Below are 21,184 nucleotides of genomic sequence, written 5' to 3'. Positions count from 1 at the left end.
AATATATCTACAATTTATACACTTTATCATCTAGAAAACGTGGCCGATTTGACGAGGTAAATCGTGTAATAAGTTGCCCAACTAGCCTCCCAGTCAATGTTGGTGGGAGTCGAACCCCCCACCCTACTATTAAAAATTTGGATCTTGTAAAGGAGCTTGAGACTTAGAATTGAAAATAGTGAATTTTGAAAAATCACATCTGCATCTAATCTACTAATGGCACATATCCATTAAATGAATCCACATCCCATCCACTTTAAGTGGATGCGAATGGATGGGATGAGAACGAATTTGGCTGATCTTTGCTCACCCACATATATCAGCGGGGTTCTAATATTTATACTAATAGGCACAATAGCTCTCGTGTTCGGAGCCTATAATAACAACGACGCTCTTATCATTATTTCTTGATGATCCCCTCAAAACTGCATCTCCTTTAATGAGGGGATACTCTGTAATTAGTATCATTATCTCTCTCAAGTCAATTGTTATACAATAACCAGGATTCATATTGCATTGTAAACCCGAATACAAAAATTTTGTACTTTCAGTTAACATATTTTGTACCTACCATTAACAGAAATACAGGTAACAAATAACTTTAATTGCTGGCATATAATATGATAGCTACAGGTACAAAAACTGTCAAATGTAGGTACATAATATGTTAACTACATATAAAGAATTTGAAGGTTATTTTTGGATAAGGTTCTATAATGCAAGGTAGACCCTAATAGATGATATAATTTGCCCTCTTATGTGCTTGACGACTGTTACACTTGATTTTGGACTCTTGGGGTTGCGTTGTGACTTATATCCAATTATCCCACTACCGGTCCCCCTATTCCCGAACTGTAAAGGTACCCAAGTTAGTTAGAGAGTAATTATAATGGTAGATTTCGAAGTATTCCGTCACCGGCCCCTACTATCGGGCCAGCTAGCTACAACCATAGTAGAGTCCGCTAGGTAGTGATAATTGCCTCCTCACTTGCATTTATTAAATTAATTATTATGTTTATTTATTTTTGGAAATGATGCTTTAAGGATATTTTTCCTTTTATTTTCCAAATATTTTCTTTCCTTTTAGATGTCTCATTCTCCTTTTAAAATTCTAACGATAGTTTCTTCCACTAATTCTTTTCAGATTCCTGCTTAGTTTTTTTTTTTGGGTGAGAGGGAGGGACCCAGGTCCCAAAATAAAAACAGACGGGGGCGGGAAAAGACTTACTATTTACTAAGCAGCAGGACATATAAATCCCGGCCCCCCTGTCTGTTTTTTTCCCTATATATACATTTTGTCAAATTAGCAATTTTATCACTGACGACATATAAAAAGCTTAAATGACCTGATGATACAACTCATGCATGGCTTCTAATTAAAAGAGATCGAAAAGCATTATTTATTTATTTACTTATTTATTTATGTATTACACAACGCTACTGTTCTATTAAAATAGGGAAAAAAAATTAGTAGTTAGGATGTCTGACTAGTATAGTACATACATTAATCCAATACTAGTACTGTACTGTTAAGACCATGAAATTTCTCCTTTGTCTTGACTGGCTGGAATATTGGCGGCGGCTTCCAATTTTTCCCTCTTTAAAAATGTTGTGAAACTTATCAGCAACTTACTAAGATCAACCACTACTTCTTCCTGATCTGTTCTGCCAATAATATTCATCTCCGAAGTAATAAGATCCTCTTCATTTACCATCTCATCATCATCACTCTTAGGTTTTTGGTAGTGGACATCTGTGTTCTGAAGGCTCATCATAGCAGGAATACTGCGTTTTATGATCCAAGAAAACTCTTCGCCCTCCACATCTTCTTGCTCATCATCATCAGCTAGTAGATGGGGTGGAATTAGATCTAGAGCGTCTTCTTCATCAAACATCATATTGCAGTCAAGATAATCTGCACCCGCCATTGCCAAAGCTTCAATTGATACTGATGACATCATGCTCCAATGCAAATAATAATCTGCTACTATTATATTGTAGTAAAAACCAACTGAAAACTAGTGTGTTTTTCCTTTGATGTCAAACATGCGCAAGCAAGCCTTTATTTATACCAAAAGTTTTAGGAAAGTGCAGTGGTCCAACCTATTTCCCCTCACAAATCACGTTTTTTCTCTCTGGTCTTCACCGCTGATGAGAAGTGAGAAGGCAGGTTATATTGGAGTGAGGGCCGGCATAGTACACAGTTAACACAGTAAGCCTGTGACTTTTTTTTTGGGACTTTTAGGTTGAGTGCATTATGTTCTTAAGTTGCTCATTAATTATATCACTTGCAAGTTGCAATAGTTCTCAACGGTAAAAGCCAAATTGGAATCCTAATCTCAGGCTTAAAGGAATTGAATACTCTACCCTATAAACTATCCAAGACTGATCTGATGGAGAGGTGTAATTTGGGCGGAAGTTGTAAAGGCCAAATCCAGTCATTAGTGGTTAGATGATTGTTGGGCCGAAACTGATGAAGGGCTCTCCAAAATGTAGTGGCAGTATATAAGGAAATATAGTTGCGCTTTAGTTGTGAGCGATCACTTTTGGGGTATAGTGGTAAGCACTTGATCTAACAAGTCAAATCAGGAGGCTTTATAGCCTATTATGGCCCTGTTTGGTAAATAATCAGCCTATCAGCCAATTTTGGCTTATTTGACCACTATTAGTTGTTTGGTTAATAAGCTTTTTGTAACTCCAAAATGCTAAAATTCAAAAGGCTACTCAAAGCAGCCTTTTCAATTAGTTTTTTGAGAAAAGAAATTATATCAAATAGCTATCAGCTAACAGCTAATCTATCAAACAATTTTCTACAATTAGCCAATGTTATCAATAAATTATACATTCTAACCCAAACAGCCAACCCAATCAGCTAACAGCTATTTACCAAACAGGGCCTATATGTTTCCTAGTATAAAAAAGGCTATGTATGAGTGCCTGCACTCTACATGGGATTATACGCATGCATGCATGGACGGATCCAATATGGGGACAGTGGGGACAGCTACCCCTCCCCCACCCCACCTCACCGCACCGCTTATATATAGGGACCTTTATTATATATATTAATATAAATTTTTAGATATAAGTAAGTAATATATATGTAAATTACTCAAAAATGAAGTAACTTAGATGGTTAAGTATGTATATGTTGTAGTAGAGGCCATAAGACATGAAATCTCTATACTTGATTAATCTCTGCAATCAAATAAAGTTTTCATTTTGACCTTTTTGCCCTCCAGCAGCTGATGAAGGGGCAAACTGGGAAACCAGATTGAATTGGAGAGCAGTAGAAGAGCACACAGTTAACACAATAAGCTCGTGACCGTTGGGTTACGTTGATGCCATTTTCTTTAAGGTAGTGTAGTTCATTAATTATATGATTATATGCATGTCAGTTTTCAACTCAACTGTCTTTCCGATAAAATACAGACCACAGACCTAATAATGTCTACAGTTTAGAGTAGCCTAGATTGTGTGTCATATAGTATAGTCAATTTAGTCATGTTCAAGGTCACAGGCATCATCTGCTATATATACGTGTAGAGAGTGAAATAATATATACTACATTTAAGAAACGTGTTCCAACTATTTTGACTTGTAACTCTATAAGCTAAGATATATATGCCAGAAAGTTAACCACAATCTTAAAAACCAATGATTTATATCGTTATATTTAAGTGGGGCGGATCCCGAAAGGGCAATGGGGGTAGTTGCCCTCCCCCTCATCCCTCCCACCCTTTATATATATGTATGCATATATAGCAGTAACTTATATATAAAAACAAAATGTATTTAATACAAGTTATTAGTGTTTAGGTAGTTTAGTTGCATACACAAATTTTGATATTTTATCATAAATATTTTTAAATTCATTTGAACTTCGTTCATACCTAGAAAAATTATTGGATCCGCCTCGGTGTGTCATAGACACATATTCAAGTTCACAGGCATCATCTGCATGCTACATACGCATGGTGAGAGTGAAATATAGGTAGACTTCATCATCTAGGAAATGTCATGTGATGCATGCACTAGCCCCCACTTGCTCAAAATTAAACTTTTCATCTACTGTTATATATGAGATATGTCATCAAGGATGTCATCGATCAACAACGTGACAGCATATATAGGAAAAAAGTACGTACGTTGTTAAACGTGAAAACATATATATGTCATCGATCAACAACGTGACATACAGTAGCATATATAGGAAAAATAGGTGGCTATTCGACAAAATTCAGAACGTATATATTATCCGCAGGCCGGTTCAGAAATTTACCATACGGTTCACACTTCACATGATCACATATTTTAGGTTCAGGAGTGGACAAGTTGTCAAGTGCGACTAGACCATCAAATAATTCTAAATGCACCATCAAATATTTTCAAGTACATTAAAGTTGTCCTTATCATCACTTTCCTCTCTAGTGTTTCCAAAAAGAGTTTCTAAATGCATTTTTAGTTATCCTCAAATGCACTGTCAAGCAATCCTCAAATGCACTTTCAGTTATCACACTTTTCATTGATTTTCAACCTTAGCTTTGATATATACTGTCGAGCATTTCTAAATGTACCATGAAAATTACAAAAGTGTACTAGAGTTGTTCACGCGGTCATACCTGACAATGGTATTGCTCGATAGGTTGTTAAGTTACTTAGTGATAAGTTGTGTTTAGTTCTTCCCTCCAAATTCTTTGCATAAATTACTGATAAGTTGTGTTGGCTAGTCTACGATTACCTCAAATCATAAAACCAACAAATGAAACTGCTTTGACTTTAATTTGTACCCAATGCAAACCAAAAACTTTCACTAACTTTTTGAGTTGTACTTGACATAGGAAGGCCTAGTATTGATTACCACAGTGGACTTTCTTTAATATTATTAATTCAAAACAAATTGAGGCCGGGTGGCGAGTCGCAAAAACAATACTTTCATGCCGGGCGTCAGCTAATTATGATTGTTTAAAATGAATACTAGGAAACTGGTTGGAATCGTAGTAGTGTGAATAAACCTCTCAACATATGTAACATTTCCGTCGTTTATGGTAGATTGGTACCCAAGAATATAATAAGCATACGCTTATGATGTTCCATAATAAGAAGGAGGCCATGGAGTAGTAGAACCTCATCAGTGTTATCTGGGGTAGTGGTATTATGTACCCCTCTACCGCGGCTGCGCAGATTTAATTTCATTCATTTCAACTTTCTCCTCTTCGACCTTTACTTCTTCTTTTTTGACCCTTCTTAATACTGTGCTCCAAAGTCTTTAAAAATGGTAGAAGACATCAATATTACTTCTTTTGCCACTCTTTTCCACATACAAAACAAACTTCTCTTCCTATTCTCTAGATTTGGTTTAAGTTTGGCTAGTAAATATATAATGTATATGTAACTGATGGGTAGAGTTGAGAAGGTTATACTAGTTCTTGGTATGCCGGTGAATGTTTTAGATTAAGTTGTTGTGACACGTATTAGAACACGTATTACTTAGGCAATGGAGATGCATCAACGAGGGTCCTTGGATGGTCATCCTCAACCCAATCAACATGGAAGTTTCAAAGGTGGTTTCTTATTTTTGAAGGAGTGATTTGTGTGATCTTAGCATATTTAGTGGTAAATCAGTTCAAGGTTACGTTACAGATTTTTTGTGGTAAATCAGCTCAAGGTTACGTTACATTTTAGCAATCAGCATTCAATATTCATCCTTATAAATCTTGAAAAAGGGATTAGAGGGTTAACATTCTTGATATTCCATAAACTATTGATTTTATTGCAATTCCAATCCCATTTCCTAGCACACTTCACATGTTCCTTTAAGGTTAATGTTGGCTAAACTTTGAGTGTTAAGTCATGAAACTAAAGTAACAATTAAGAATGGAACAGAATATAGGGATTCAAATAGACAGCAGAGTATGATGTACACTGTAAGACTGCCAAAGCAACATAATGTCATGGACCTCCAAATATATAAAACTCCAAAAAAAAAAAAAAAAAAAAAAGGAACCCTGAGTAGTTTACAAGGAAGAATGGGCTCATTTTATTTTTTTTTTTAAAAGTATTATTAAAGAAAACGAGATCCGTCCCATATCAGAAAGATAGCTAACTTTAGTCCGCATGAACAACTCAATTGGTCACAATGGTGAAGTTTGAAAAGAAAAATCAAGGATCAAGTCTTATTAGCGGCAGTGTGGTTATGGGAGCAACCTCAATGGACTCCTTGTGCGCAGTAAGCAAAGGTCTAATCACATCCTTCCAAATGTTCTATTAGGTTGGGGCGTGAAGGACCCTTGAGACTGAGAATTCAACTTTTGAGAAGGAAGAAAGATAGCTAACTTTAACGGGCACTTCCTTCGAGCCAAATTGAAACATGCCAAAAATGTAGGATCTTGATTCTACATTTGTTTAAAATAACCTTAAAACTATAAACAAATGTTAGGTGCACAATATGCTGTCGGCTGATGCAGCTCACTGATCAAATTCCCAGACCAGATTCCAATCCTGCTACACACCTTCCTGGAACAGAAGATAAGATCACTTTCACTGTTTGTAGTGGGCACTAAGTTGCATTATTTTCAACCCCACTTCAACTCTATCTAGTTTATAAAAATCAGTTTTTATCCCACTCAAGTTTATCTTCCACCCCTTTCCCAACCCAAAATTCTTGCTGAGAATCAAAATAATGAAATGAACCCTGCAGCTACCACCATAATGCATTGGAATGAATACATATCTCTCATCTTAAACACCAAATGATATAGTACTCAAGTCCGGTCCCTAACTCCACATTTTCTCGTGAAGAGATAGTGAAATCACATCAAACTTATTCAAGATCTTCAAATTTTGCCCGTTCAATGGTTTAAGGTCACCCGTCTTAATTCAACGACAGGATAGACGTTAGAAGAAATTCGCACAGGGATAATGCATAACAAATACGGAGTATAATATAGGCGCAGCCTCCAAAAGTGGGTTTGGGAGTATATAACTTCAAATCTCCAGAAATATTGAAAATTTTTCCAATTAGGAAATGCATTCTAAAATATTCTGTTCTTGGCCTGGGAACCAGATATAACATAAGATTCACCCAAATCTAACAAAGTCAAGTCTAACCTCAATTTTTCAGAACTCCCCTAGATTAGTCAAATTGGGAAACTTTGGTTGCAGTTCTGAACACCAAATGATGATAATAATCAGAAGCTACTAAATCATCAATCACAAAATAGAAAACCATTTTATTCATATAGAACAAAACATAATAACACTATGAACAACAAATTCATATCAAAGTTCATATCAAAGACCGAAGAAAGTATCGACTAAACCATTTCCGGCATTAGGAGAAGACCAACCCAGGATTTCTTGGAAGCAGTAATTGTCAATGGAATCACAATCGTCCTTAAGAAGTCGGTCCAAGAACCCGTTATCCGACCCGCCCGAATTCGACTCTTTCTTCGCCGTAGAATCCTCTTCTTCATCGTCCTCCGCCATGGGAGGCGCCGCTTTTTCATCGTCAACCGCCGGCATATGGCCCTCGAAGAGCGCCATATGGCCGAAGAGCTTGTCCTTGCGGGAGAAATTGGTCCCGCAAGAGCATTTCCACTTGGTCTCCCCGCAGTGTTTAGCGTGGCTCTTCAAATCCGCCAAAACGGAGAAGCTCTTCTTGTGGCAGCGATTGCAGGAGTACATCTTGGGGCAATGGCTGCGGCGGAAGTGATTCTTAACGCAGATTGCGGATTTGAGAGGGCGGAATTTGTTGTGATTTTTGTTTCTCGAGCACCCGATAAACGGGCACGAGAAGCGGGTATTTCGGCCCCGCGCCCCGGATTCTCCGCCGCATTTCCCGGGCTTCGCTAACGCCTCAACCGTCTTGAACTGATTCCCGTGGGCCCGCATATGCATCCGGAGATTCGCGTCCCGCTTGAACCCCTTCCCGCATATCTCGCAGAAATGGATGTGCTCCGCTAGCAGCTCCACCGCATCTAGCTCGATGATTTCCCAATCCTCGCCGCCGCATCCGCCGGATCCGCCGTCCTCCGCCGCGACGGCGTTCTGGTCAACGAAATCGGTCTCGGTCTCGGAAAACAGACGTTTATTAGTCGATTTATGAGGGCTAACTTCATCCGCGGCTTGTGTGGAAGCGAGGAGGGCGGCGCCGTTGACTATAATCTGATGTATGGCGGCGGCGATCTCAGAGGACACCATCCCCATCTGTTCTTCGCCGAGGAGAATATTTCCGGTGACAGAAGTGGAGAGGAATTTCTGGAGGGAGTCCATTCTTGCTTGGACATTAGCGAGGTTCTGCAGCGGAACTGTAGGGTCAGCGACGCCGCCGACCGCGGCGGCCCCAGGTGGCTTGGTGGGGGCAGGTGTATGACGTAAGTCGCCGAAAAATGACATTTTTTAGCGGCTAGAAAATTGCCGGCGATGGAAACGGAAATGGTAAAGAAATGGAAGTAAAGAAAGAGAGATTTTTATATTTGGGCGTCGTCACGATTGACTTCGCGAGAGGCGAGAGTGCAGCCTGTACAGTGGGGCACTAATATGCTGGCACGTGTCAAAATTAGGGTCCGATGTTATTCCAATTTCCAAATAGGATGGGATAACATTGGATTTCGGTATTGTTGGATAAATGTCTTTTTTGACATACTATACTATTGTGAAAAGAAAAAATATATACTACGTACTATCAAATAAGCCATCAACTAACAGTGATAGTGTAATTCAATTTCTAACTTTAAAAAAATTAATTAGATTCTTAGACTTATATTTGAAAAAAAAAATACAATTAGATCTTTAAACTTGAAAATAAAATAAAATTAAGGAATAAGGCTCAAATATGCCACCGAACTACACACGAAACTGCAATTAGGCCATCAAACTCAAAAACAATGCAATTGGGTCCCTGAACTACACAAATTCATGCAAATTAACCCAAAGTGACTTGTTGACTTGATCTTTCGATTACCAACTTTTAAAATAATATTTTAAAATAATTTTAAATTAATTAATTAATTAAAATTAAAATTAAAAAAACATGAACAAGTCAATTGGGTCCTTTTTAAAATTTTTAATTTTAAATTTAATTTTAATTAATTAATTAATTTAAAATTATTTTAAAATATTATTTTTAAAGTTGGTAACCGGAAGATCAAGTCAAACAAGTCACTTTGGGTTAATTTGTATGAATTTGTGTAGTTCAGGGACCCAATTGCATTGTTTTTGAGTTCAATGGCCTAATTGCAGTTTCGTGTGTAGTTTAGTGACTTATTTGATCCTTATTCCAAAAATTAATTAGTATTTTTAGTAGGTTAACGTTAGATAATTTGCTGACTAGACATGTATGGTTTTTTAGGTGATTTGACGATGAGATGCGTATTTTTAGAACCGATATGGTACAACAATAACAATAATAATATTTAATTTGACATTTTAAATTTCTTATAAAACTAAAAAAAAATTGGCTACCATCCGATAACCTCGATCCCTCGCCAACATCCTTTAATTCCGATGGGGCAGCCAAGATTTTTTTTTTTTAATACCAAAACTCAATTATTATTATTACAAATCTAAAATTACAAAAAAAAAAAAATACAAATCTACGCCACATCAAATCTAAAATTACAAAAAAATCCAGTGCCAAATCACCTAAAAAGTCACATGACATGTATAGTCAATAAGTCATATGATAGTAACATTATAAATTCAATGATCTAATTGAAGTTTTTTGTTTTTAGTTCATATGCCTAATTGCACTATTGTTACTAGTTTTAGAGCTTACGAATTGAAAGCAATAAGACAGTAAAACGGAGACAATAAAAATCAAGATTGATGTAAATCTAACACAAGCAAGCAAAGAATTGTGAAGGTCATTGCAAGCAGTAAAACTTAAAGGAAGCAAGTAGTAAGGCTATCATTCTAAGATGTATCTAGGAGAGTCTCATAACAAGTCAAGCAGTGTACGATGTATCTATCTACTAATTTTAGACGTTGGCATGTTGACCAATGTGGATCTTTGCCAAAACAGGCATGACATAAAAAGTTAGAATTCAAGGACAAGTTGCACACAATGGTTAGCTAAAGATATACTACGTATAAATGTGAATATAAGGTAGAATATAATATTACAAGTTGCATATTTCAAATTTGTCTCTCTAAATGACAAATTGAATCCAAATATAAATATGATTGACATGTTGATGCTAAAAAAAAACATACATATACGCAGCGAAAACATCAATCTCTTTTTTTAAAGTCTACATAGTAATCGGCGCTAAAACATAAATTTAAGTATTTAAGAATAACTAATCCGCAAAATTACAACTAGTATTATAATAATTAAACTCAAAAATGTGAAAGAAGAATAATATTTAGCATCTTCAAATGGGAAGACTCTTTCCAATTGATCGAATATTTATTACTCCGATCACTGCACGACCACTTGTGATAATTGCATATTATATTAAGGTCAATGCCTAGATTTCTCCCAAGCGCGTTACGGGACCAATTAGTTTACTTGTGTAGCTGTGTTCATGAATCATACAACTCGCCAGAAATATAATAATAAGAATAATGCATAAAATAAAATTCAAAGATAGGTTGCAATACTTTTTTTTGACAAATAAGAACATAGAAAATATTAAACGTTGTTTTAAAGTTTATTGCTCATGTCACATACATTGATCTCATTAGAACATTTCCAAAGTTAATTTGAGTGGGTTTTGTGGTGTGGTGAAAGGGAGAGGTGGTAGATGTGAGAAAAACAAATGAATTTGTAGAGACGATTTTTTATTTTTTTGTTTTTTTTTTGTTTTTTTTTGGTAATCCCTGCAAGAACATTCTAAATTCATTGGTATGGAGTAAATTACCTATAGTCGCACCAAATCTCCCTTTAGTTCTGAGTTCAATTGAGTTTCCGTTGCAATTCGTGACAATTTTAAAAATTCACGAGTAATTTACAATATAGCATGTCTAGCTACACTCCCTAAGAAGATTATGAAATCAAACTCTAAATAATAATTCTAAAAGGTTGAAGAATATAAGAAGTTAATCAAGGATTAAAGCATACTCCAAATATAATTTTTTTTATAACATACAGGTCCGTGACCTAGCGCGGGCTGGTTGTAATATTGATGAACCCTCCCTTACATGATGAAGAATATTGAACAGATGATAGGCCCAACTAGTGTACTAGGCTATCCCAGAGCTTTCACTGTTGAGAAATTTGGCCCATTTACCTGGGCCACCCCCTTCCAAGTTAAAGACCTGGATCATCCACTCCTTGTCTTTAACGGCAAATTATTCTATGGGCCTAGGTTTACCTTGCAAAGTGGGTCCGGCTCCAAAAATATATAATTTATATATTGAATATTTACAATTCTTTACATACTGAATGTTCACAATTTTATATATACTAATTTTTCACAATTTACGTACTAAATATTCACAATTTAAATTATGAACATGCATATGTAAATTGTGAACATTTAGTATATAAATTGTATATTTTGATTCAGGTCTACCTTGCAAGGTAAATCCAGGTCCATGGCATAACATAATATAACTGCTGGTCTTTAACATATACCCTCCTCCCCCCACCCCATTATTATTCCAATTCCATGGACCATGGTCCACACATTTGTGTGAACCATAAATAAAAAGTACATTTTTAATATGCAAAAAGTGCATTATTTGTATACATAAAGTACATTATTTGAAAGTTTATGATCTTTTATATATTATCAAATAATGTATATACAATCCACAAATAATGTACTTTTAGTCTATTAGAAATGTATATTGCATTCATGGTCTACACAACTATGTGGCCTGTAGATTCTAATCATTAACAAAAAATCGAATTATATAAATACAAGTTGATTCTAATCACTAAAGAGTAAACATGTAATTATTATATCTGTTGACATTTTAGTAAAGTTTAGTTAATTATATTATTAATATTATCACTAAATAATCCATTTAAATAAGTTTTATTAGCTTCTTTTCTTTTTTTCTTTATATTTTTTTTTTATGATGAAGAATATTGAACAAGACTTTGCCTATGACAAAGTAAAATTTTACAATTTATTTTAACAAGACAGCCTCGTATCCTCATCTGGATTGACTTTAGTTACCTGTAAGATGGAACCTAAGTAAACTGATGATAGGCACACTTCAATGCTTTGTATGTATACTATCAAAGCTGAGCAGCCAAGGCTTCATATAGACAGGTTAAAGTAATTTAATTAAAGAGTAATTAGTTTATATTAATTATACTTTATTGAAATGATTGCTAATAGTCAATCTCTTGTTTGAAAAGGAACGAAAGTCCACCTACTCACCAAGGAAATGGTCGCCTGGCCGGCATCATAGGCTGCTTTCAACTTTTCTTTCTTTTTATTTATTTTTTATTTTTTTATTATTACTTCGTAATTATTTTAGTACAGACCAATGGCCTTGTGGTCAAATGGCATGTAATGACTTTCTCAAATGGGAGGTTATGAGATCGAGCCTCATCAGTGGAAACAAAATTGACTCTTTGTGTTTCAACAGACAGGTTGAGAAAATATAGATGAACACATACTATAATGTAATAGAGTCAGTATTTCCGTGTGAGCTCGTTTATGGACTTTCTTGGTTTGAGTCGGTTAACTACATTTCTCTTGCCTACTATATTTCTATCAAGCCATTTTATATCATTTGTTTCAAAAAAATATCATTTCAAAAAGGCATTTCTCTTGCCTACCATATTCAAATTCTAAACTCCCTCTTGCAATATAATACCATTTTATATCGTTTGTCGACTATATATAAATGCATTCTTAATAATCAAACATGACAATAACCTCTTCATTTTAATTATATGAACAAATTAACTGCCCTAACGATACTTGACTTAACAATTAGTCAATTACTATGTATCAAAAGAGTACTAAACTTCATTATATTGTTCTATATGTCCTTGGATATAATATAATTTACTCTAAAAACTTCCAATAAAGTTGTACAACCTTCAACCTTGCCAGCCGACTAGTTTTGTTGTATTTCTCGTACTGATCTACTTATTTATTGATTTACATATTTTGTTTGTTTCAGTAAAAAAAATGTAAAAATCACTATTATTAATATGAGAAGGATGAAATTTGAATTCAAGTGAAATATGCTAAATTAACTTATTACTAAATTAGACCCGATATCTAGCCATAGTCTTGTATTGTTTGTGTTGTTACGAGCTGAGATTTTAAACTAAATCATTATTGTTTGTTGTGATGGAACGAATTCAAGATTTTGTCGCAAATTAATTATAGAAAAATAGTTCATGTTTTGTGTTAGAGATAATTATTACAATTTTTTAAAAAACTTGTCTACAACACATAAATCCAATCTAAAATATCTTATTAGTTCCTGCGTATATAATTACTAATTATTTACGTACTCCGTATAATATAAAGTATGCTCATTATTATAAGGGTAAAAAAAGTTACAATGGAAAACATGCATTTCACTAAAGAATTTATAGTCATACGGTAGAAGCAAGTTAAAATAAAAGGTTGATTTCCAACTAATTTACCAACCTCACTTCACAATGGTCACCTTCCCCGTACACCTCATCACCTACCCCTTGATTTTTAACACATTCAAACAGTTCTGGACATAATAATAATAATAATAATAATAATAATAATAATAATAATAATAATAGCATTTTATTTCTCTTCAAATATATAAAAAAATAAAATAATATATAAAGGAAAGAAATAAACTTGCAATTGAAGATTTTAAGCCATGTTTTCATTTATAGAGCAAATGAAACGTACTTTATTTTAAATGAGATCATTTCATAAATGTGTACGTGTAACGTGTGTATGCATATATGTATGCGAATGCGAAGAGTTTATTGTCCATTTTTTTTCAAAATGGAAATAAAAATGATACAATTATACTCCTTAATTTTTTAATTATTGGATACAATAATACTATTTTACAAGATTTATATTTCAATTTCCAAAAATAAAAATAAAAATTTATAGTTAACAACACTAAACACTTATCTATTTATTTATTTAAATGTAAATCTCAAACGTGCATCTTGAAAAAAAATAGAGATCTTAGCTTAGGGGAAATAAAATAAGGATGGTATTTATGTAAAAAAGTAAAAGTTTGAATCAATATATCATGCATATTTATTAGAAAATGATGTGTGTTTAGACTTTTACTCCAAGCAATTAAGACGATGTGATTAAAATATCATGCGTGTTTAACCTTCTAGATCTATTCATGCGTTTATGTAAATTTTTTCATAATGATGCAAGTTTTTTCCAAAATAATGTGAGAAAAACTTCTAAATAATATTTATTTATTTAAATATCATTGCATATTTCATTTTAACAAATGCATAGGATGTTGTTTCCCCGGAAAGTGTTTTTCTTTTTCTTTTTAATGAATAATGTAATGAAATGTACACAGATTTATAAAAATATAACCACAATTTTCATTTTATATATATATATATATATATATTGCCTTAACAAAGGCTCGAACCACTCCCCTCTATGTAGAAATGTATACCAGGTACCAGTGTGCTACTAGACCACAAGGTCTTTGCATGTTTATGTTACTTAGTTGATTATTCATTAAAATTTGATAATATCATATGTTATAGGGTTAGGTCCCAGCAACACCTTACGCGACCATATCAACACATGCGGCACCGGAATCTTTCTCAAAATGATTGCATGGCTTAGCCTAGATAATTTTTTATGCATTAAACCATATGAGAGGAATCTCAATTTTCAACTAGAAGAACGGCCTTAGACAATATATTGTAGCCTAATATTTGACTCTACCTAGCTATGCTACCTCATATTAGGGATTTAGGATGGAATATTGCTACTAATATTTCGTATCTAACTTTTTTTTTTTTTTGTATTAAAAAATTGTACGAACACCTACATTTAATATGGTCCATATTTTAGTCTCCACATGACGGGACCAAAAAATTTATTATTGAGCGGTGATTTAGGGAATTGAGTCCAACATCTAATTATCGAAATGTAACATCTGCTATGTAAGTATAAAAAAAATTATAATAAATATAAAGATCTCTAAACTTAATTGTATCAAAATCCATGATTTCTTATACCCTGTTTGATAAATGGTTGTTAGCTAATAGTTGTAGCTGATTAGATTAGAAGATATGACTAGTTGATAACATTAATTGATTATAAAAAGATATTTGGTAAATTAGCTATTAGTTGATAACTATTCGGTATAATTTCTTTTCTAAAAAACTAATTGAAAAAGTTATTTTTAGCAGTTTTTTGAATTTTAGCATTTTAAAGTTACAAAAAGATGATTAACCAAACACTCCTATTAAATTTTTAACAAAGAAAAACAACTAATAGTGATCAAATAAATTAAAATTAACTGATAAGCTGACTATTTTACCAATCGGGCCTTAATCTTTTACTGCCACTTTATAATTTGTGTGTTTATTTTTTTGGTATGACGACCTGTCGTTAAACATAATAATATTAGAAACTACATATTATTGTTGTAGTTGGAATAATTAATTTCAAGGATAATAGGGATATAGTATAGGTTACACGTACGTAGGACATTGCATCTATCAATAATTATTACTTGCTAAAATGAGAATCGTATCAATTCTTAAACATGGTGTTTCCTAACTACTTGGGTCCCATTTTATGATTGTGAATCCTTTTACGTCACCTCCTTGACTTTATCCCAAGGTCAACCCACCCACCCCCACCCCTCTCTCACTGTCACTCACATGAAACCTCATTTCCAAATAAACCTTAGCAAGAAACATTTGGATATTATTTTCTTCAACTACTACTCCATGTATATATATAGTATACAATTATACATGCATGCATCTCGGTACTACGTCAACGAACTGATTGCAACCTTATCAACGCATACCACACACAATTATAAGTACAACTACACATATATACATACACACAGTAGTATATGTATGACTATACATGTCTACGCACAATTCTACACATCCAAACTGTCAAAAACAAACACTTACGGTTACACTAAAAATTATAGTTAATAACGAATGATTGAGCAATTTTATTTCCTAACTTGTATAATTGTCAGCGTCACATTTTGATGATATTTTTTTGTTCGGTGAGAAAGAAATTAAAACTCCCACTCTCCAAATATGTGCACGGGGTAAACTCACATTGTGACTTTACCCGACAAATGATCACAATGAAATAAATCGGTCTAGATCACTCATAGCTAACCAACTTAAATTAAGAAAGTCTATAGGCTGTTCCGTGTACATTTAATGACATTTGATAAGTAATAATATTAAATTTTGATTAATTTTGAGCGAGAATAATTGTTGATTGTGAAAATCTTTGATGACAGGAGGTAATGATATGATAATCCAGCGGCGCGTGAGACACAGAAATTAACGTAAGACATATTGTTATTTGCGATGGCTTTTAGGGGTATGTAGGCCATGCATGCATGAAACTTCAATTTCATGCAAACAAAACTGGATTGAATCTGATTTCCAGAAGCTGCCAACAAGGAAGAGACCAAACAACAGACAGGCAGACAGCTAAAAACCATATATGTAACTTGGTACTTTAGTTTTCTTAATTAATTAATTAATTAACCCATAATTAATGATACTATAATTGATCTGAGTTGCCGGGTTGGTGTCAGCACTCAGCAGCTTTTTTCATAATTATTACCAATCATTCATATCCCATGGCACATCGATATATGTAGTTGTGGTAGTGGTTAAAAAAGCACTGTACAATAAAAATACAACAAATTAAAATTGACTGACTCTGATAATTAAATAAAAAAGATTAGAAAATTAAAATGTGTATATTCATTCATCCAAATCCCATGCATATATAACAAATCCCCATTTACACCCAAAAGGAAAAAAAACATAATTATACATAGTCTGGATGGATATATATACACATACAGACCTAAAGAACAGTAATTAGTGTAGCGGTAAAACACTAAAACCCCCAAAAAAGTAGAAAATCTAAAAGACCAAAAAAAAAAAAAAAAGACTGAATAAACAAAAGGGAAATTTCGAAAATGGTTTAATCAAAAGGTTGATAAGACATATATCTTACAAGTCAGGAAATAAAGGGTCGTCGTCAAGAAGGAGATCAGGCCAAACCACCGAGGAAGGCGGAGCTCCGCCGTAGCTGGAAGCGCCACTACCGTCCACCACCGTGGGCGGCTCAGGGCCGACCGCCGGAGGAGGAGACGGCGAAAGAGAGGACGGAAGCCAAGGAGAAGTGGGCGAGTTTTCCCCGTCGCTAAGCACAGTAAACCCCGAAATCCCTTGTGCTTGACCCATATTATTATCCTTGTTGTGATCGGAGGATTGCTGAAAGATAGCGCAAGGAGGTTGAAGATCAGGGAGATGAGAGAACGGGATAGCAGAATCCTGAATAGCTTGTCCCAGGCTACTCAAGGGCAAAACGGAACTTTCCATTTGGGTAGACGATGAGGTGCCCATAACTGTACTCAATAGATGACTGTACGCCTCCATATCCGAAACATTATTAGTATTGTTATTATTATTATTAGCAGTTACGGTGTTGTTGAGGTTGTTGGGCGAGAAAGCGGGCCCCGCCGGAGCCGGAGAAGTCTGAAGGAGATACTGTAAGTACTGAAACTTAGCCATCTCGGATTGCAGCCGAGCCATGGCGGCTTGTTCTTCCCATGAGGATTGGTGCTGATCCACCAGCTCTTTCAAATTGGCCAGCGCTATGAGATGCGGCAAGCTCGAGAATATATCGGTTCTGGGGCGATGAGTCATCGGGTCATACCCCATCTGGATCAGTTTCTTCTTCAGATGCGTGTTCCAGAAATTCTTGATCTCGTTATCAGTCCGCCCCGGTAGGTGAGTTGCAATTGCAGACCACCTTAAAAAAACACAAAAACAGATAATTAGAATCATTAATTTTCGCTAGCGATATCATACAACTCTTTTATTTTATTTTTTTTTATATGTGAGAGTCACTACATGCCATCTGAGCAAAAGATGCTTGGCCACATGATACAACTCTTAAAAGTTGTACGTGTATGTAGATATTTACTTGTTTCCAAGGATGGCATGGAGGTTGAGAATGGTTTGTTCTTCTTCTTGAGAAAATTTTCCTCTCTTAATATCAGGTCTCAGATAATTTGTCCAGCGAAGCCTGCAACTCTTTCCACACCTATTAAGACCTGAAAAAGATTTTTTTTTAAAAAAAAACACACACACACAAAAAAATCAGATGAGACAGAGAGATTGATAGGATTGTCTTGACATTTCTTATATATATGATGACGAAATTGTATGTATAGAATGAATTGAACCTGCATGTTTAGGGAGAGCTCTCCAGCTGCCATGGCCGTTTTTGTTGATATAGTTGATGAGTTTCTGATCTTCTTCAGGAGTCCAGGGGCCTTTTTTCAGGCCAGTACTTTCATCACAGCAAGGAGACCTGCCCATTCTTGCTAGCTAGGATAAGCTATCCAAATAATAATAATAATATGTTTCCTTATGATTTGGTTGCCTCCCCAAATCCCACCTAATAACTCTCAACCTCGATTATATATACACGCACTTTCTCTCTCCCCTTTCCCTCTATCCTCTTCTAGTCTACCAATGAAACACCTTACGTGGACACCTTCCCCCTATTTAATTTGTTTATTCACTAATGTATGTATATACGGAGTATTTTTTTATTTTTTATTTTACTTAAGGGGAATGTGTATTTTGGATGAAATCCGTTTTGTAATTCTAACTAACAAAAGATTACAAGAAGGGACAACTTATGTATGTATTTTTTACTTTATACTCCATATTTTTTAAAGTAGACAAACCTGTTTATTCGTTTCACTTTTTTTTTTTTTTTCAAATAGAATCTGGACATGTGACAATAATTTTACTTTATAAGAGTACATCACATATTATTTTGTTTGTTTATTGCTTGTTTATATACAAAGAAAATCATTTTGTGTACTCACATTTTTTTCCAAGCTAATTGATTCATATCACATTAGTACATAGGGGTAAAACAACTTAAGAAAAGGTAAGTATACTTGACTTTGTAAAGCTAAGTATACTTGACTTTGTGATTATTTATTATAATTCAAATTATTTATTATTCACTATTAAGTATATTTATATTTGCTAATCTAGCTAGATGTTAATTAGTACTTAATAGTGTTGTAAATTGTAATCACATTAATATAGAACACATATAGAGACACTAAAGAAGAATTGAAATATCTTACAATTAGCCATTAAAAACTATATAGTTCAGATTATATGTTTGAAACTTTTCATAAGAGGTCACAAGGTCGATGAAGATAAATTTAATAGTCATCATACAATGGTATGTTTGGTAACATAATTAGCTTATCAGTCAATTGACTTGTTTGACCATTATTAGCTATTTGATCGACTTGATTAAACAGTTAGTATAAGTGTTGGATTGATCATCTATTTGTAATATCTTATTGCTCCAAAACATTAAAATTCAAAAGCAGTTTTTTCGATTATGCTTTTTAATATAATAAATTATACCCTTAAAAGTCATTTTAAATGTAGTAAACTTTTAGGTAACAACTAACCGCTAATTTACTAAACATCTCTTCACAACCAACTAATACTATTAGCTAATCAAATCCGCTAACATATGTAGAAGGGAAATGATAGATGTACTTAACCCCTAAATATGTAGAAGGGAAATGATATACTATACCTTCCAATGTAGACTATTATAGCCCCTATAGAAGGGAAATGATATATGTACTTAATATAATTCCTGTCAAATTTTAACTTTTATGGGGGGAAAGAAGGATAAATATTTTGGCCCATTTTTTCTATATTAATCAAAACTTGTCACATTTTGTAGTAAAAATTGAGTATAATGTGAAAACCTGTGTAGCATTCCTCTATTTAAAATCCAAGATAACTCGGGGTTGAGGGTTCCTGCAAGAGAGGTGCCACCATCTCCAATACGGACTACTATAACGGGAAATAATCTCAATTTAGATTATCAAATTGATTGTTTTTCCATCAATTCATAATAAATTTAAATGCACAAAATATAAAATTTAGATTTTGGTGATACTATACTTTATTTAAAAAAAAAATTAAAAAATGTAACAATATTTTTACAACTATACTTTTTATTTTGTTGATAAAAATTTTAAAAAATGAAAAAAAATTAGTGTAAAAATCAATTTTCTCATTTTAAAGTATTGCATGAAGAGAGTTAAAAGAAATGGTATTTAAATAGGTAACAAAACTCCACAAAGTATGGATGTTAGGGCTTAATAACAACACTGGTATAAGTACAAATTTTATATTCTGTATTATAATAATACACAATGGAGGGCATTTTTGTAATTTCTGACATGCAGCATCAAGCAGTTGTGAATCGGATGAGAGCAGCACCTATTATGAATTGAAAATTATGAAACCCAAGTTAGTCAATCTATTGACTTGATAACCATAAAATTATAAGTTTAACTTTAAATGGTAGCAGCATATTGACTTTTTTAAGTTAGTATCAATCAGTTGTGGGCAATTTAGTGTGCACTTTCTGATAGTATTTGTGACTTTCTTTTGTAAAAAAAAAAAAAAAAAAAAAAAAAAAAAAAAAAAAAAACTATAGTGATTACACCTAAAGAAGAAGAAGCGAGTCATTGTCGAGAACAGGTGGCGACTGCCCTCTGGCAAGGAGAAACTCCTCCATGCACGCAACACCAACCATTCTTTCATCACTCTTCATTTAATTAATTTTTTATTTGCATGGAAATCCTTTTTCTAAACAAATTAATCTTACGTCTATTAATGAGGACTATGGGTCCGCCAATGCACTGCCCAATTTCCTCTCTATTATGTCATGTGAGTGACTGTATATATTATATTACCATAATATATATATATATATATCCTAGCTACTGACCCCACCCACCCCACCCTACCTCTTCTTCCTCTCCATCCCCCACGTACACACACATGACAAAACAACAAATATCAGCTGCCGGAGAATCATCATTCACCAACCACCGCTAGCAGCCGGCCCTAACTAGAGGCGGCGGCGGCGCTAGCCGACCCGGCCGCCATGGCCCATGGGATCGGAGGTCGCAGGGTTTCAATATAATCAAA

The 21,184-nt window shown here is 34.1% G+C and overlaps 2 protein-coding genes across 2 annotated transcripts; both read right to left on the bottom strand.

Annotated features, from left to right (window-relative positions):
* Positions 1 to 7,208: 7,208 nt before the first annotated feature.
* LOC116011906 (protein SENSITIVE TO PROTON RHIZOTOXICITY 1-like) lies at positions 7,209 to 8,484 on the bottom strand. The gene has a single exon (XM_031251334.1). It carries the CDS (start codon positions 8,395 to 8,397, stop codon positions 7,294 to 7,296), a length of 1,104 nt encoding a protein of 367 aa, XP_031107194.1. The 5' UTR covers positions 8,398 to 8,484; the 3' UTR covers positions 7,209 to 7,293.
* Positions 8,485 to 16,878: 8,394 nt separating this feature from the next.
* LOC116013947 (transcription factor MYB53-like) lies at positions 16,879 to 18,575 on the bottom strand. Its single transcript, XM_031253918.1, has 3 exons — positions 18,376 to 18,575; positions 18,114 to 18,243; positions 16,879 to 17,939 (listed from the first exon to the last, which is right to left on the bottom strand). The coding sequence occupies exons 1-3, from the start codon at positions 18,509 to 18,511 to the stop codon at positions 17,135 to 17,137; spliced, it is 1,071 nt and encodes a 356-aa protein (XP_031109778.1). The 5' UTR covers positions 18,512 to 18,575; the 3' UTR covers positions 16,879 to 17,134.
* Positions 18,576 to 21,184: the final 2,609 nt, after the last annotated feature.

The sequence above is a fragment of the Ipomoea triloba genome, chromosome 3 (genome assembly GCF_003576645.1).
Source record: "Ipomoea triloba cultivar NCNSP0323 chromosome 3, ASM357664v1".
NCBI lineage: Eukaryota > Viridiplantae > Streptophyta > Magnoliopsida > Solanales > Convolvulaceae > Ipomoea > Ipomoea triloba.
The sequence above is the reverse complement of the archived record's forward strand: the minus strand, read 5'-3'. Positions and strand labels throughout refer to the sequence as shown.

Excerpts from the sequence above, each read along its gene's own strand:
- LOC116011906 (XM_031251334.1), bottom strand. The coding sequence starts at position 8,397 with ATGTCATTTTTCGGCGACTTACGTCATACACCTGCCCCCACCAAGCCA.
- LOC116013947 (XM_031253918.1), bottom strand. The coding sequence starts at position 18,511 with ATGGGCAGGTCTCCTTGCTGTGATGAAAGTACTGGCCTGAAAAAAGGC. Across the intron at positions 18,244-18,375 it reads AGCTCTCCCTAAACATGCAG|GTCTTAATAGGTGTGGAAAG; the intron begins GTTCAATTCATT and ends AATCTTTTTCAG. Across the intron at positions 17,940-18,113 it reads CATGCCATCCTTGGAAACAA|GTGGTCTGCAATTGCAACTC; the intron begins GTAAATATCTAC and ends TGTTTTTTTAAG.